The sequence below is a fragment of the Homarus americanus genome, unplaced genomic scaffold, assembly GCF_018991925.1.
Source record: "Homarus americanus isolate GMGI-L3 unplaced genomic scaffold, GMGI_Hamer_2.0 scaffold25827, whole genome shotgun sequence".
NCBI classification, from domain to species: domain Eukaryota; kingdom Metazoa; phylum Arthropoda; class Malacostraca; order Decapoda; family Nephropidae; genus Homarus; species Homarus americanus.
The window spans coordinates 6,768,988-6,785,301 of record NW_024738300.1 but is presented as its reverse complement, the minus strand read 5'-3'; the positions used below and the strand labels follow the sequence as shown (position 1 = coordinate 6,785,301).

General features: G+C 38.4%; 1 protein-coding gene across 2 annotated transcripts in view; it reads left to right on the top strand.

Annotated features, from left to right (window-relative positions):
- Positions 1–1,273: 1,273 nt before the first annotated feature.
- The window catches only part of LOC121873807 (wings apart-like protein homolog), a 69,919-nt gene continuing 54,878 nt past the window's right edge, over positions 1,274–16,314 (top strand). The window contains exons 1-2 of one of the 2 annotated variants that reach the window (XM_042377513.1): positions 1,274–1,385; positions 15,509–15,714. In XM_042377513.1, coding sequence (XP_042233447.1) covers positions 15,522–15,714 — 193 coding nt within the window. In that variant the 5' untranslated portion in view covers positions 1,274–1,385; positions 15,509–15,521. Of the gene's footprint in view, positions 1,386–1,412; positions 1,796–15,508; positions 15,715–16,314 lie in introns of those variants that run through there. The other variant, XM_042377511.1, reaches the window with a different exon arrangement.

Sequence of the window (16,314 nt, the reverse complement as noted above, 5' to 3'; positions counted from 1 at the left end):
AAGCTCCTCCACAACACAGCAACTCTCCTGCATCTTACTGCACTCTACATACAATATATATAAAGAGAACTTTATTGTGAGTTTCCGTTCTCACCTCCATCCAGAGTGCGAGATCTCCACTATGTACATGTGTATGTGAGCCAAACAAAGAAAAATTTGACTACTGGTACTGGCCAGCTATCAAACAGGGAGGTACTACCGCCTGCGAAGATTTTGGAAGCAGGGTCTTAATTGTTTCTCTTACTTTGACAACACAAGACACATACTGTAAATCGTTTTTCACTGTTGATTTATTCATTTTTCATTTATTTTTTATTTATGGGTATTATTATTATTATTTTTGTATTATAATTCTATTTATTTTTATTAATTATTATTAATATTATTACTATTATTTTTATTTATTTTTTTATTATATTTTCTCCCCCAGGCCCTGATGTGGGTCAGTGACCTGTGCCCGGGTGGACTAATACCCGTAAAAGAAAGAAAAAAATATTATATATATATATATATATATATATATATATATATATATATATATATATATATATATATACATAGTTTCGTTGTGGTTATCAGCATATACTTGGATCACGCGCACCTACAGTGATTTATAAATAAAACCCAAGAGTTACGGGAAATATATATGTAGTGTAACAATAATAGGTAGCTGTGAACATCATAACGGGACAATGACCTCTATAGTTTATAACGGATTCAAACATAAATGGCCAAATATATTAAATTTGCTGTAACCTTAAATACTAAGAATAAATATAAACATTGGAGTTGTATGCGTCGGTCTAACTGGTAAATTTTATTCGTTTTATTTGAAAATTACAAAACATTTGCAGGTCGAGTTACCTGTACAAGTTTTTTTATCTAAAGTGGTGAACTTCAGTTAAATTTATCTACGGTTATTAAAACTAGCTTAGTAGATCTGCAAGGCAATGCATTTCAGCATCATTACAATGCTGCAATACGAAATTCTAGTCGATTATTTACATTTGTGTTCCCTAAACTTCCTGTTTGTGTATCCCTCCGCTCCTGGTGGCTCGACACACGCCAAAATAGCCATTATTGCCTACCGCCATACAGCCGTGACTTATACAACCACCACTCTAACTAGTTTCGTATTTAATAAAAAAACTTTATAGTTATACTTAATAATAAATATTTTTGGGGTTATAAATATTTTATAAGGTTGTGTAGTAGAAAATAAATAAGCATTATTATAATATTAATACGAAAGCTGTGTTAAGTGTTTGAGGCCAGAGGGTCAGTCGTCGACGATAATGGCGGAATATGAAAACACTCTACTGTGTTTACGTTGGTGGATCCTGTGATGATCACCGTTCTATTATGGTTCCCTGACTTTAATCAAGGTAGGATGCACCACGAGGATCAGCATAATGCTCACAATAACCAGTGTAATACGAGAAACTCTTAGAAAGGAGACTTGCAGGAAGAAATTATCTGGGTCGTCGTCCCAGCTTGGCTCAAACTGCAAAATTTTACCGCGTTGTTCTCAGATTGTCCCAACACACGGCAGTAATACCCACGGTAATGGCTGCTGGGGCTAACTACTGCCCTCACGCACCTCAAACACCTCCATAAAGCAGTTGTTAAGGCGAGGGAACAGAGAGAGTAGATAATTACTATGGTAGATTGTTTACCTCGGGGCCACAAATGTCAAAACTACGAGGCGGCGACACAGAGCCTTTTAACTACTGTGTGAGGCTCCCTTATGCTGTGTGAGGCTCCCTAATACTGTGTGAGGCTCCCTACTACTGAGGTGAGGCTCCCTTATGCTGTGTGAGGCTCCCTACTACTGAGGTGAGTCTCCCTACTACTGTGTGAGTCTCCCTTATGCTGTGTGAGTCTCCCTTATGCTATGTGAGGCTCCCTTATGCTGTGTGAGGCTCCCTACTACTGAGGTGAGTCTCCCTTATGCTGTGTGAGTCTCCCTACTACTGAGGTGAGTCTCCCTACTACTGTGTGAGTCTCCCTGTGAGTCTCCCAGTCTCCCTACTACTGAGGTGATCTCCCTACTACTGAGTCTCCTACCTGGTGACTACTGGAGGTGAGTCTCCCTACTACTGAGGTGAGTCTCCCTTATGCTGTGTGAGGCTCCCTACTACTGAGGTGAGTCTCCATACTACTGTGTGAGTCTCCTTATGCTGTGTGAGGCTCCCTACTACTGAGGTGAGTCTCCCTACTACTGTGTGAGTCTCCCTTACTGTGAGTCTCCCTACTACTGAGGTGAGTCTCCCTACTACTGAGGTGAGTCTCCTACTACTGAGGTGAGTCTCCTACTACTGACTACTGAGGTGAGTCTCCCTACTACTGAGGTGAGACTGAGGTGAGTCTCCCTACTACTGGTGAGTCTCCCTACTACTGAGGTGAGTCTCCCTAATACTGAGGTGAGTCTCCCTAATACTGAGGTGAGTCTCCCTACTACTGAGGTGAGTCTCCCTTATGCTGTGTGAGGCTCCCTACTACTGAGGTGAGTCTCCCTACTACTGAGGGAGTCTCCCTACTGCTGTGTGAGTCTCCCTACTGCTGTGTGAGTCTCCCTGCTACTGAGGGAGTCTCCCTACTGCTGTGTGAGTCTCCCAACTGCTGTGTGAGTCTCCCTACTACTGAGGGAGTCTACCTACTGCTGTGTGAGTCTCCCTACTGCTGTGTGAGTCTCCCTACTGCTGTGTGAGTCTCCCTGCTACTGAGGGAGTCTCCCTACTGCTGTCTGAGTCTACCCTAATATTAACTTGACCCAAAACTAAGTTAAGCTAACCTAACCTAATCTATTGTCAATCTATTAAAGCAATGCTAACCAGACGTTACATCAGAGTTGTAAAGTGACTAAATAAATTTACTTGAGTACTGTGCTCAAGTGAATTACTGTATTTGGCAACACTATTTACTTTTTAAAGTAATACATTTTTTTTAGTACTTTTACTTTTCCTTAAGTATGGTTTTCTAATACAGTATTTTTACTCCCCTGCAAATGAAAACAAATAAATCGTTACTCGTTACATGCAAGCTAATAATATATTTTGTAATTAATTAATATTAACCATAGTAAAAGAGTTGTGTGGGCAGAGGGTATGATGTGGTTGGAGCCGTGAAGGGTACAGTGTGTGTGAGGGGAGACACCACGCGGTCACATACCTAGAGTCTCGTGAGGTGAAGTGACACCAGGTCAAGTGGCTTTAGCCATGCGAGTGGACCTTCCCTTTGATCTTGTGTCCAATGGCACCTTCACGGTGCACCTCCAACTCGGCCCATCTTGCACTCTTCAAACAAGTAGCTGACTAGAGGTTCAGGAATGAGTTTGAGATATGTTTTATGTCTCTTTTGGTACACTGAAATACGAAGAGTGTGAATGAGTGAATACCGAGGGTTCAATCTGTAGAACTTTATCAGTGAAGCATGATTCACATTCATAACTTGTGCTTCTCCAGGTGATTTCAAATAAGGTTTGAAATTATTGCTTCCAGCAATTTGCCTACAATTGATGTTAGATTGATTGGACGGTAGTTAGAGAATAGTGATCTATCTTCCTTCTTGAAAACCAGTATCATTCACTATCCTTTAAGATGCTGGTACTACACCTGTTTTTAATGACATGTTAAACAAATTTGCTCTTCCTTTTATTCCTTTAATACTCTGTCAAATATCTCATCGGGACCTGGTGAATTATTAAGCTTTAGCTTGTCTATTTCTTTACTAACGTCGTTACTAATCACTACTATCTCGCTTAATATATTTTCTTCACTTTCTCTGTATATAGTCGGTGCTTCGAGTATCGTGTTTAAATTTTCGGTGGTGAAAACTTTAAAAATACTTATTCAGATTATTGCTCATTTCTCTGTCGTTATCACTTAGCTCGCCGGTTTCTGACTGTATTGATCTAATCTTTTCCCGTGTTTTAGTTTGATACATTTGAATGAATCCCTTGGGGTTTGACTTTGCCTCCCTTGCTACCTTCAGGTCATTATTCCTCTTTGCTTTTCTTATCTCGGTCTTAACCCTACTGGCCAATACCTTATAATAATCTCGGAGGTAAACTTCATGATTTATTCTCCTACCTGTAGCCTTCCTTTGACCAATAATATTCTTAAAATAATTATTTATCCATTTAGGGTCATTGTTATTTGATCTGAGTTGTCTGTATTTAAGTTGTTGTGGAACTCGTCAACCTCAGATCTCGTGATCAGGTCATCCTCAACCGTCATATTTTGTGAGGTTATCTTTTTCAGGTCTCCAGGTAAAGTGATGTTGATTGTGAACCAAACATAAAATATGAAATTATAAAATAAAAAATCACCTCTTCCACATAAGTATATTAATAAGATAGAATGAAAAGATAAATAACAACTGATCACCCCCCCGCCAATATAAACTTTGTTGCTTTTTATCATTGTACTTTTATCATTCATGGAAAATTTGTAAACTTTTACATTTAGTCTGAGTTCGTTAACCTAAGTGGTCCGAGTTGGATGTGGGCCGAGTTGGACTGTAACCCACCTTGACCACCCACCTCACCTAGCCTACCATATTATACCCCCAACCCCATCGAATTCCCTCTCTTCACCTTTCCTTCAGGGGCTTATTCTTCCCATTAGATGTCAGTTGGTCTTTGTATATACAGTACCTGTACCTAAAGTGAATTTCAAAGAGGCTATGATTCTAAAATGCTTTGCATAGCTCCTTCTTAGATATAAAGCCTGTACGGGGTTAGGGACCCAAATCCAGGTCGTAAGTCGAAATGGTCGTAAGTCGAAATGGTCGTAAGTTGAAAATGCTTAAATAATATGTAGAAAATCTAAAATTAGTACCTCTTTTTCTTCTCAGCACCACACAACTCTCTTTTTTAAGCTTGCCAGCCATTTTAAAGTGAATTACAAACGAAATTTTGTCTGTGTACTGACGTTGGGACTCGAAAATACATAATTTGACCAAATTTTGGCACGACTGAGGCAGGTCATAAGTGCGGGTGGTCATAAGTCGGGGAGGAGCTGTATTTAAAATTCTGCTCAAATAAGTACCACTGCACCCTCCAGCACCCACCAGATGTTACGTGGTGCAAAATGTTCAGCTATTCATCAATTAGAATCAGAAAGTGACCTCACTACAGCCACATCCCAATTAGAGGGGCAATTCACAGTGAGTCTTAGTCAGACTCACTCATTGTGGAGGCAAAAATCATCCACAAACTCCTCAACTGAAGGAGCTTGATAGCTACTTTGCATACCCAGGGGATGGAATGGAGCTACTGAGGTTTTTCCCGACATTATGTGACTTATCTCTCAAGCTTAACACCTCACTACCTGCATCTGCCGTTTGTGAATGTCTGTTTAGTCGTGCCGGGATTATTATTTATTATCTAATTAATTTATTACACCCCAGGGGCCGACAAGCCTAGTCACAAGGTCATGCAGACAAACACTAATGTATTGGTACTCGTGTCTCGCAGGACACGCTATGACTTGTGATAGGGAGACAATATTGATATGATTTAAGGACAATGGGAGTTAGCACCCACCAAAGTGTGGGTAGTGTACAAAGAATTAAATCTAAATTATTAAGAATAAGTAGGTGGAGACATAGTGGTTAGTGACTTCCTGTGGTAGGAGGTCCTTGACAGTGGGACAGTCAAGGCAATAGTGTTGAAGGGTGTTAGCATTGAGACAGTTACAGAGTTTACAGGAAGAGAAGTGCAGGTCATCCCCCACCTCAGATGGGTCTGTATCCTCACCTAATACGAGCCGAGGCAACATTGTCTGTCGACGATACTTGTGTGGATAAGGAAGAAAGTGATCATAGAGATGGATGGATATATTTTCAGCCCTTCACTATCCCTGAAGTGGATTGTAGGGAGAAGAGTGGCTGAATGTATTGCCTTTAGGTAGGTTATGCTGGCCTTACATTTAGGCCTAAACGATCCTCATTGGACAGCCATAATTTTGAGAATCGGTTATTGATTAATCTCAATAGAAAGTTTTACAAATAAACATGAGTAATGCTATGTCTCTTATTTTTATCTTTAGTTAACTGGTTTTCTATAATTTACTGTACACAGATTTATTTTAATATTTGAGGCATTTAATAATTTTTTGTTACTTTTTACTTAAATTGCTTGAGTACTAATGAATGAGATGCTTCTTTTTACTTTTACTTGAGTAATATTTTGCCAGTGTAACAATACTTTTACTTAAGTAAGAAAGTCCAGTAAGTTTTACAACTTCCTAACATTATTAATCTAACCTAACACTAACTTAACCTAACTTATTGCTACACTAATCTAACTTTGACTAATGCTAGTCGAATTAAATCTAAATTAATGTTAATCAGAACTAAACTTACTTGATGCTCATCTAACATAACTTTACGCCAAGCTCGATCAATGAGTCGGAGTACCGTCCTCATATGTGAGGGTTGATGACCACAGCCCTCTACTCTAAACATTCTCAGGCTATTTTTACCAATCTTTCAAAGTCTTGTATCTCTTTGGGGGCCCAGTTTTTTAATTTCATTCATCCACCCAGTCTCTGCCTTCCCATGGCCCCCCTCCTCTCAACTTTTGCCATTAGTATTTTTGTTATTATCATATACAGCAACTCCCTGACTTACGTCCACCCGCACTTACGACCTGCCTCGGTCATACCAAAATTTGGTCAAATTATGTATTTTTGAGTCCCAAAGTCAGTACACAGTCCAAATTTTCATCTGTAATTCACTTTAAAATGGCTGGCAAGCTTAAAAGTGAGTGTTTTGTTGTGCTGAGAAGAAAAAGAGACATCCATTTTCGATTTTCTATGTGTTATTTAAGCATTTCCGACTTACTTGTACGACCATTTCGACTTATGACCTGGCTGTCGGTCCCTAACCCCGTCATAAGTCGGGGAGTACCTGTACTGTATAATGATATCCCTTCAGCCCTAATTATATTGACCAAAAGTATCTCTTTGTTTTCTTTTTTGTACATTTCAATTATTTCAATAGAGTTTGCCTTTTTTTTATTAATTTTATTGTTTTTGGGGGGAAAAGAGGGTAAAAAACCACACAAAAGATATGAAAAAGTCACACTGGGGAACTCATCTCATTATTATTACTATACAGGTTGATAATCCCTTATCCGGAAAACCAAATACTAGAAACCTCTGAAAACCGAAAGTTTTTTCGTGGAGAGTCACATACCTTTTTTTTTATGTTTTTTATATGTATTTTATTTTATTTTTATTTTTTTTTACGGGTATTGGCCCATCCAGGTACAGATCACTGACCCACATCGGGGCCTGGGGGGTGAAAATGTAATAATAATGATATTAATAATAATAATAATTCAAAGTAAAAATTTATAACACGCAAAAATAAAGTAATAAAATAATGATAACAATAATAATAAAACAAAAATAATAATACTGTAACAACATTAATAATAATAAAATAATAATAATAATGAAAACAATAATAATAATAAAGAAATACAAAATTGAAAAAAAAAGATGAAAAGTAAAAAACACGACCTATACCCATGAATTATTATTATTACATTTTCGCCCCCCAGGCCCCGATGTGGGTCAGTGACCTGTGCCCGGGTGGGTTAATCCCTGATAAAAAATACCTAAAATAAATAAAATAACCCTTATCTAACCATTCTGTAATCCGAAAAATTTCAAAATCCGAAACACATCTGGCCCAAAGGATTCCAGATAAGGGATTGTCAACCTGTATTTTACTGGTAATTAATGATTCACGGTACGATGATTCACCTTACACTGCAATATTGGAGGACACATTACCGTTGTTATTCGAGGCTTTACTGTATCATGAAACAGGAAGGAAGAATACACAGAACCTAATAGAACCTGACCTAACCTTACTTAACTTTACCTAACTTCCATTTTTGTGTTCAGGATGATGGTACTGTACTGTAGTTTAAATGCCACCACTAAATTTTTGGGGTGATTTTCAGTTATTGGATTACTGATGAGGTATTTTAAGTACTGTACTGTACAATGTGTACAATTATAAATTTAAAGAGAGAACCAGTTTTTGGTGGCTGCTACTGTTGATAGCAATCAACAATGGGCTTAAAGATATTTGTAGATGCTTATAATGATGAGTCAGAATGACTTCCTAACTGATCCAGAAACTTGTGTCATTTTTATCTTTCCCTGTTAGGTTGGGTTAGGTGAGGTTAATGCAAATTTAATAGTTTGGTGTTTTCCAATAATCTTTGTGTGGAATTACTAATCGTTATGTTTTGTGTATAATGAGGTTAGGTTAGGTATGGTGAGATTAGTTTAACACTTTACCATGTGGCAGCAGTCCCCTTCTAGTACAGGGGTCATTGAATTTGCTGAGCGAAGGTTTATGCATACTATTACAACCAAAAAACTTAAATTTATATATTATTTTTATTATACCGTACTACAGTATTTGCATTTAACTCGCTGTGATGAATACAGTACTGTACTGGCTCATAAAATAATGAGTCTGAAGTACTGTAATGTCGTTACCCGTAATAACAAATGACTGGACCTGTGCTCAGAAAATAAACATGTACTGTATTTATTTTATGTTTATTGTACTACCATGAATCATAACCTATTTTCATTTTATATACAAGGTACATTTCTACTCACTGTGGTAGATATTGACTTAAAAATAATATTCTTATTTGAAAAAGGATACACTATACTGTACCTGTTTGTCAGCGTGTGATATAGTGTTAGGCTTTGTTAGGTTAGGAGTCAAGATATGATCCGTTTGAATAATTGTAATGTTGTGAATCATCGAAAATTAAGGGACATAATTTTTGTAATAAATGTCTTGAATCAGTATTTAAGTCGGTGTTTGAACATGTATTAGGGTGTAAGACTCATCAGAATTTCAAAGTTTGGAGAAAAGTAAGTTACAGTGTAGCGTAAGATTTAGATTTTTTCCTTGATTTATCCAAGGACATATCCCACAGGCTTCCTATGCCCGAGCTAAATGCCCTGGCAAGCTTTTTTTTGTTTAGCTTTTCCTGAGCAAGTCAGGATGCTGCATGATGAAAATCAGGTCCAATCCAGGAGCAAACTCAGTCACCATAAAGATTACAGTACAGCTCCTCCCTGACTTATGACAGGGTTAGGGATCCAAATCCAGCTCGTAAGTCGAAAATGCTTAAATAATACATAGAAAATCTAAAATGAGTGTCTTTTTCTTCTCAGCACCACAAAACTCTCACTTTTAAGCTTGCCAGCCATTTTAAAGTGAATTACAAACGAAAATTTTGTCAGTACACAGCGCAATCACTGACGTTGAGACTCGAAAATATGTAATTTGACAAAATTTTGGTACGACTGAGGCAGGTCGTAAGTGCGGGTGGTCGTAAGTCGAGTAGGTTGTAAGTCGGGGGGGGGAGCTGTACTGTACTTTACTGGCTTCTTTAAAAAAGAATGATTAATAAGTTCGTGTGAAATGAGTTTATACTGTTTTTGTTGAGGCAAAGAGAAGGACATATTGGAATAATATGATATTTTGTACCCAAAATAATGTCTAATTTATCTGTGTTTAGAACTGTACCTCAGAGCACCTGTACTGTACTATGGTCTTTTGAGACTGGCTGCCTTCTACACTTGTGGCAGATCATTCCCTCCTTCATAATCTCTTCATCTTCTTCTTGACCAATAACTGTTTGGCCCATAGTCTTGGCCTGAAGTACTAAGGGGTTATGGTGGTTATGCACTTATCTTGCAGATGTGATTGAGACTGGTAGAATGTGAGAGCCTTACAATGTACTATGTACAGTATTTCTGCTATCTATGTAAAATATTTTCTGCCAGTTTCTTATGTTCAATAATAAAGCTTTATTAATGCAGAAATAGGCAGCTTTGTGTTCTGACTACAGTACTGCACTGTTTAATAACCAATACAGGTTGATAATACCTTATCTGAAAACTGGAACCCCCCCCCCCTTTTTTTCTTTCTTTTACGGATATTAGCCCACCCGGGCACAGGTTACTGACCCACATCAGGGCCTGGGGGCGAAAATATAATAATAATAATAATTCAAAGTAAATAAAATTCATATAATAAAAATACACAAAAATAAAATAATAATGATAACAATAATAATAATACAAAAAAAAAATAACAACATTAATAATAATAATGAAAATACTAATACAGGTACCTGTAATAATAATAAATACAAAAATGAACAAAAAGATCAAAAGTAAGAAACACGACGTAGACACATGAATTATTATTAGTATTATTATTACATTTTCACCCCCCCAGGCCCTGATGTGGGTCAGTGACCTGTGCCCGGGTGGACTAATCCCTATATAAAAAAAAATAAAATAACTTCTGAAATTCGAAATTTTCCGAAATCCGAAACACATCTGGCCCAAAGGATTTTGGATAAGGGCTTGTCAACTTGTATTAATCCTTTCACTGGCCGATGACACTACAGTATTTGTGTCATTACCCAGGCCTTGGGGAACAAGATGTCTCCCTTGACCTTAAGCTCTCACATCGGCCAGGCCACTCACTTGTAGATGCAGCACATAAGATATTATCTTTACACTCATTTTTAGCCAACCACTACTGCATCACTTACTGTATACAGCATGCCCTTCAAATTCGTGGGGGTTAGGTTCTCAAAATGGCCGTGAATCGTCAAATCCGCCAATAGCATTTGTTGACTGGGGGATGGGGGATACATATATGTACAAAGAAATCTAAATAATTATGTTTGCCCTTAGGACAATTATTTCTTTTACCTGTACAGTGAACCCTCACTTTACGCGGTTAATTCAACCCGCGGCGGCCCGCGTAAAATGAGAAACGCTTAAAGTGAACAACATAACATATGGGATTAATTGAAATAGAGACTGGGCCGACCCCCAAACTCCACTTTTTCAGATACAATACCTACTTTGTAGTGAAAATAACTTCTTAATTTTATGATGGTATGCACGCACAATTAATAATTAAGAGAAATATCAATAATATTAGGTTTTTTAACACTTACATTAGTAGAAAAGATGGCTGGGCACATGGGGATGGGGGGTTGGTTCCGAGGCAGAGGGCAGATTATTGGCCCTCACCTGTATCACTATCCACCACAGAGGCTTGCAGGGCCTCTTTGTCAAACCCCTCAAAGTCCATATAAAACCATATCCTCACTATCATTATCACTATCACTGACTTGGGCCGGCTGTGGTGGGTGGCGGGTGAAGAACTCGGTAATGTTTTGATGACTGGGCGACCTTGTGCACACCCTGCTCGCGCCGCTTACACAACATGGCGGGAGGTTTGAATCCAAAAATGGCGCGGCTCGCCAGCCGCTCTCCGCGTAAAGGGGTACACGCACCACGGAATGTGAGCATTCCGGTTTCGGCAGGGTACCGCGTAAACATGGAAACGCGGAATGTGGGACCGCGTAAAGCGAGGGTTGACTGTATTGTATATGTGTATGTGTCCACACACACACTACACGGACTGTACAAATAGGTAATAATGGAAAAATCCTCTCATATATATACAGAATTTTTTCTTTTTTAAATGTTGAGTCTACCCTCAAGTCTACTCCGTGTTCTATTAATAACAAAACATGGAGTTGAGGGTAGACTCAGCAATTTTAATAAATTTTTTCTGATTATTTGTGAAAGGATTTTCCCATTATTATTTATTTGTAAGTGTTTTGTGTGTGTCTCTACACACACACACACATATACAATACAGTAATCCCATGTTTTTCGGGGGAATTATGTTCCTGAATCCCCCGCGAAAAGCCAAAACCGCGAATACTCTTTTAGGAATCACTGTACCTGTGGCCACCAAACAACTAAGGTAGGTCATGCACTTAACCACGCCATGCTCTCCACTCACGGCCCAGTGGTCACACTGATCACTGATGCATTGTACCGGCATTTACTAACATCATTATTTAAAGCTACTAGTAATCATATTGTAGTATAATAATGGAAAAATGTAAACACAATTATATACAAAACATTTTTATTTACAAGTAAATAAAAAAAAATATATTTCGCTGAGGTCGGCAACACCCGCATTGCCAGCCTCTCTCTGCTGTCCCGGCATCTGCCCGCCCTCATGCAGTCACCCCAGCCAGCCAGTCCTCTTCCACCCACATTCCTCCACTTGAAGACTTGTGTTCTGACAAAGACACAAATGAATTGTCAGTCTAAACCACATCTCGAGCCATAGCTTATACCACCTCTGAGCTTGTCCAATAAAACTGTTTTTTCCGTTAAGGTCATCACTATTCTTGATCTCTTAGTCACTTTAGAGTCTTTGCTAGTAATATTTGCCTTTGATGAGGCTGGCTTACGTTCTGGAGCCATGTGGAATGCACGTGGGAGGACAAACAGAAGAGGTAATCACAGTAGCGTTCACAGTACGGTAGGCACGTGTGGACTGAGGCTTGTCAGAGCAGCTGGTGTCTGAGGCTGGAAGGGGTGGCATCTAATTGCCGCACCGCACAGGGGAATTTCGAAAATGGCGCAAAATTTAAGTTTTTGTTTATAAATGATATTTTATATACCGTAAATTGCGGCGTATAAGTCGACATTTTAAGCTTGAAAAAATCTCTCCAAAACCAGAGGTCAATTTATACTCAAGAGTATAAAATGTGAAGCTGTACCAGATAGTAGTAAACAAGTGGAACAGCCTGCCTAACACTCGTTGTGCATCACTTAGCGTAACTCCCTGCCGTTAATATTTCTTGCTGAAATTCATGTTTGGTAAACTTATTTAACATAAAGATTATAATAAAATAGTAAATTCCAGTATAATTAAACGAACACAACACCACACGCCATTTTCAACAGCTGATGGACAGTAAACAATTGATCAGAACGCCACTAAACCCAGGCAGCCAGCCAGACAACTGCCCGGTACTATGATACGGGTGCCATCTGCGCAATTTTATGATAGTGCTATAGATTGTGAGTTCACATACACTACAGGGGTAATGACAGTTTAATGATATATAATGGCACTAATTAAAACCTTAACTTTAAGATAAAAAGTTAAAACTTTCACTTCAAGATTAATTTTACTTCAAAGTTATATTTTATTTACAATAAAACCATGTTTGATCACATTTTAAAATCCTTCAAAGTCTGCTAGCTGTTCATCCTCTAACATAAAGAGGTCTGAATCACTGGAACTTCCGACTTCGTCTTCATTATTTTTGCTGACATCCTCCTCGTCACTGTCTCGCCACAACAAATCATCTTCCCCATCCATTGCATTTGAAATCCCACATTTTTTAAAAAAATTTATGACGGTTTCTACTTGTAGACTTGTTCAGTGTTTGGGGGATACACTGAACAAGCCTACATGGCAATTTACTAAACCATTGTGGCTTTATGCTCTTGCTGGTATCCACTCATTACCCACACACCAACCTGACAACAGTTGAAAATATCTTATCCCCACGGCTCCCCCAGCACAAAGGGTGAAATATGACACAAGTTTCAAGCTGAAAGTTGTTGCGTTTGCAAACTCTTCAAACAACGGTGCTGCAGCGGATGATAGTTTAAGTCTAAGCCGTGCCGCTGACAGTGTAACGGACCCATAGTTTCGCAGCTGGCCGATTAGTGTTGGTGGCACCACTGGCAGTTTGTTTACAACAGCTGGTGCAAATGGCGGAGCGTAAGCCAGGTGTACCATAATGTTCTACTATCATACTATTTATAGATTGCACTGTCAAGGTGCTATACTGGTGTGCTGTGTAAACAATTACTATTTTATTGGAGGTGCTGATTTTGGCTTGGTGTTTACCATTTTGTATGAACTATATAATATATACAGTACAGTATATCAAATATTGAAAGGTATTACGGTAAGTGTCTTGATGAAAGTGGCGTGGCCTTATTACACACTTTGGCCTGTTTGGGCCTTGGGGGGGTCGATTTATATGGCGAGTATAGAACTAAACCTGAATTTTTATCTAAGAATCTTGAGGTCGACTTATACGCCGCAATTTACGGTATATATAATTTTTTTGTAAAAAAAAACGAGAATTGTCAAAACTGCGATAAAAAATGCGAAAAAACACGAGATTACTGTACAGGTAAAGGAAATTACTGTTTCTAGAATGAATGGCTCCCTGTCCCAGCCACGAAAATGCCAGCAACTTTAAAACTACCCACACACATTCTTGGGTACATCCCGGGTGTCATCCACGAATAATAGAGGACTGCAAAATAAAAATCCACAGATTATTTGGGTGTACTATACAACTATTTTGGTCTTTTGTCACTTAATCAGATACAGGTAGTTTATCTTTTTAAATTAAAAAAAACAAACATAATTTTACCCATAAATAGTGGTGAAAAATAAATCCATGAAAATTCTATGCATTTTTTATGACAGCGAGATTGGCTGGTCTATGGGTGAAATTTGGACCGCACGAGTGGCCAACTAAGGGTTAATAATGAAAGAAATTATTTATCATTTTGAATTAGGCTGCATTAGATGTACAGATTATTTTAAGCTCTTTTCCCAGAAAGAATTACCATCACCATCGTTTGGATTATTTTACCCCAAAATTGTACCATTTTTCTGTGGCTGAACTGTTAAAGCCTGGGCAAATTCTTGCAGGATTGTGCTATAGTTCTTCAGTTGATGAAACAAGTGAGGCATCTGCCAAAGCTAAAGAAAACACAATGGGTGTCTTGTGAAGTTTGTTTACAAGTGGCAGCGGCTGGCTGGTCAAAGACCCCGAATAATGATTTAATAATACAGGTATTAAAGAAGTTTTAAAGTGATGAATCACTAGAAACATTTCACCATATTATGTGTTATATAGGTATTTTAAATTACTATTGTTTTGTAGTTTATTTAAATTTTTACTTGGATATTCAACACCTACTATGAAGCACTAACTCGGCCAGCAAAGCTCCCAGCCAAACCGTTGTCCATTTCTTGCAACAGACAAAATCCTGCTGCTTGCTAGGCTGTCAGGCCAGCAAAACAGGCAACATGTTTGGAGGAAAGTGCCCAGTGTACCGTTGCCTTTACCTCTCTCTGGATATGTTAGTAACAGTTGTGCCCCTCGGGACTGTTGTGGGTTGTCTACCTCATTAGTGTGGTGATCTTGGGTGACATATATAATGCTGATACCCTGGACAGTTTCCTATTTGTTTGCCCACAGTGGAGAGTACACAATGTACTGTCTCATTTACACTGTACTGTATATTACATGTAAGTGGATATTCATTATTATATTATTTCACCAAATGTATGTTTTTCTTTTTTCTAATATAAATATTGTTTGAAGGATTGGTCTAAATCACAGTATATGACGTCATTATTAATACCATTATCTGTGTTGGTTAGCCTTAAATATACAGTACCTGTACGTATGTTAGACCAAAGTAAAGAAATTGTATCTTTAAAGTTAAGTTTCTCTCGTTGACAATTGTTTCTTTTATAATTCTGATGGCTAACAATGATCTTGTGTTGTACTTGACAGAGCATCCATCAAGATGAGTGGCAGATACAGCAGAACATACAGTCGTAAAAAAGCTGCCCCGCCGCCTATAAGTCAGTTTGACAAGTTGGTGACCGAGCCGGGCAGCAGCAGCAGTACCAAGCCATCGGCCACCAAGACAGCCGGCCACGTGGGCAAATGGGGGATTACATCATTTACGTCGCTACGAAGCATCAATGGTGGACTTGGTTAGTGGTTTGACCAGTTGGGTTTGGGGGAAACTCTCAGGTCATAAATTAAGACACTTTAAAGAAAAGAATTATATTTTGACTCTTACAGGACAGTTACAGGCACAGAACCTACAAACCAGATCTTAGAAAACTGAAGATTCTCATAAACTGGACATTTTCTTTTCTGTCTCACACGGTTTTTCACACACACAGTCACGTGAATGTTTTTTTTTTTTTTCTTAAATAACAAAACAAATTAAAAACATTGTGTGCATACAGTACAGTATTGTAGATGAGGGGTTCTTAACATGAGTGACATGTTGGCAACCCCTGCAGTAAATAATAAGTATTACAGTCAACCCTTGATAACTCGGCGCATATGGGGCTCTGGCCTTGCCGAGTTATCCCAAATTCCAACTTATCGAGGCACTTCCCCCCCCCTCCTACAAAAATACAACAATAAAAAATTATCGACCCATATATGTATGGAGACACTTATTATAACTATCACGACCATGATTATAACAACCAGACCCATGATTATAACAACAGACTATGATTATAACAACTAACGACGATTATAACAACCACGACTATGATTATAACAACCACGACAAT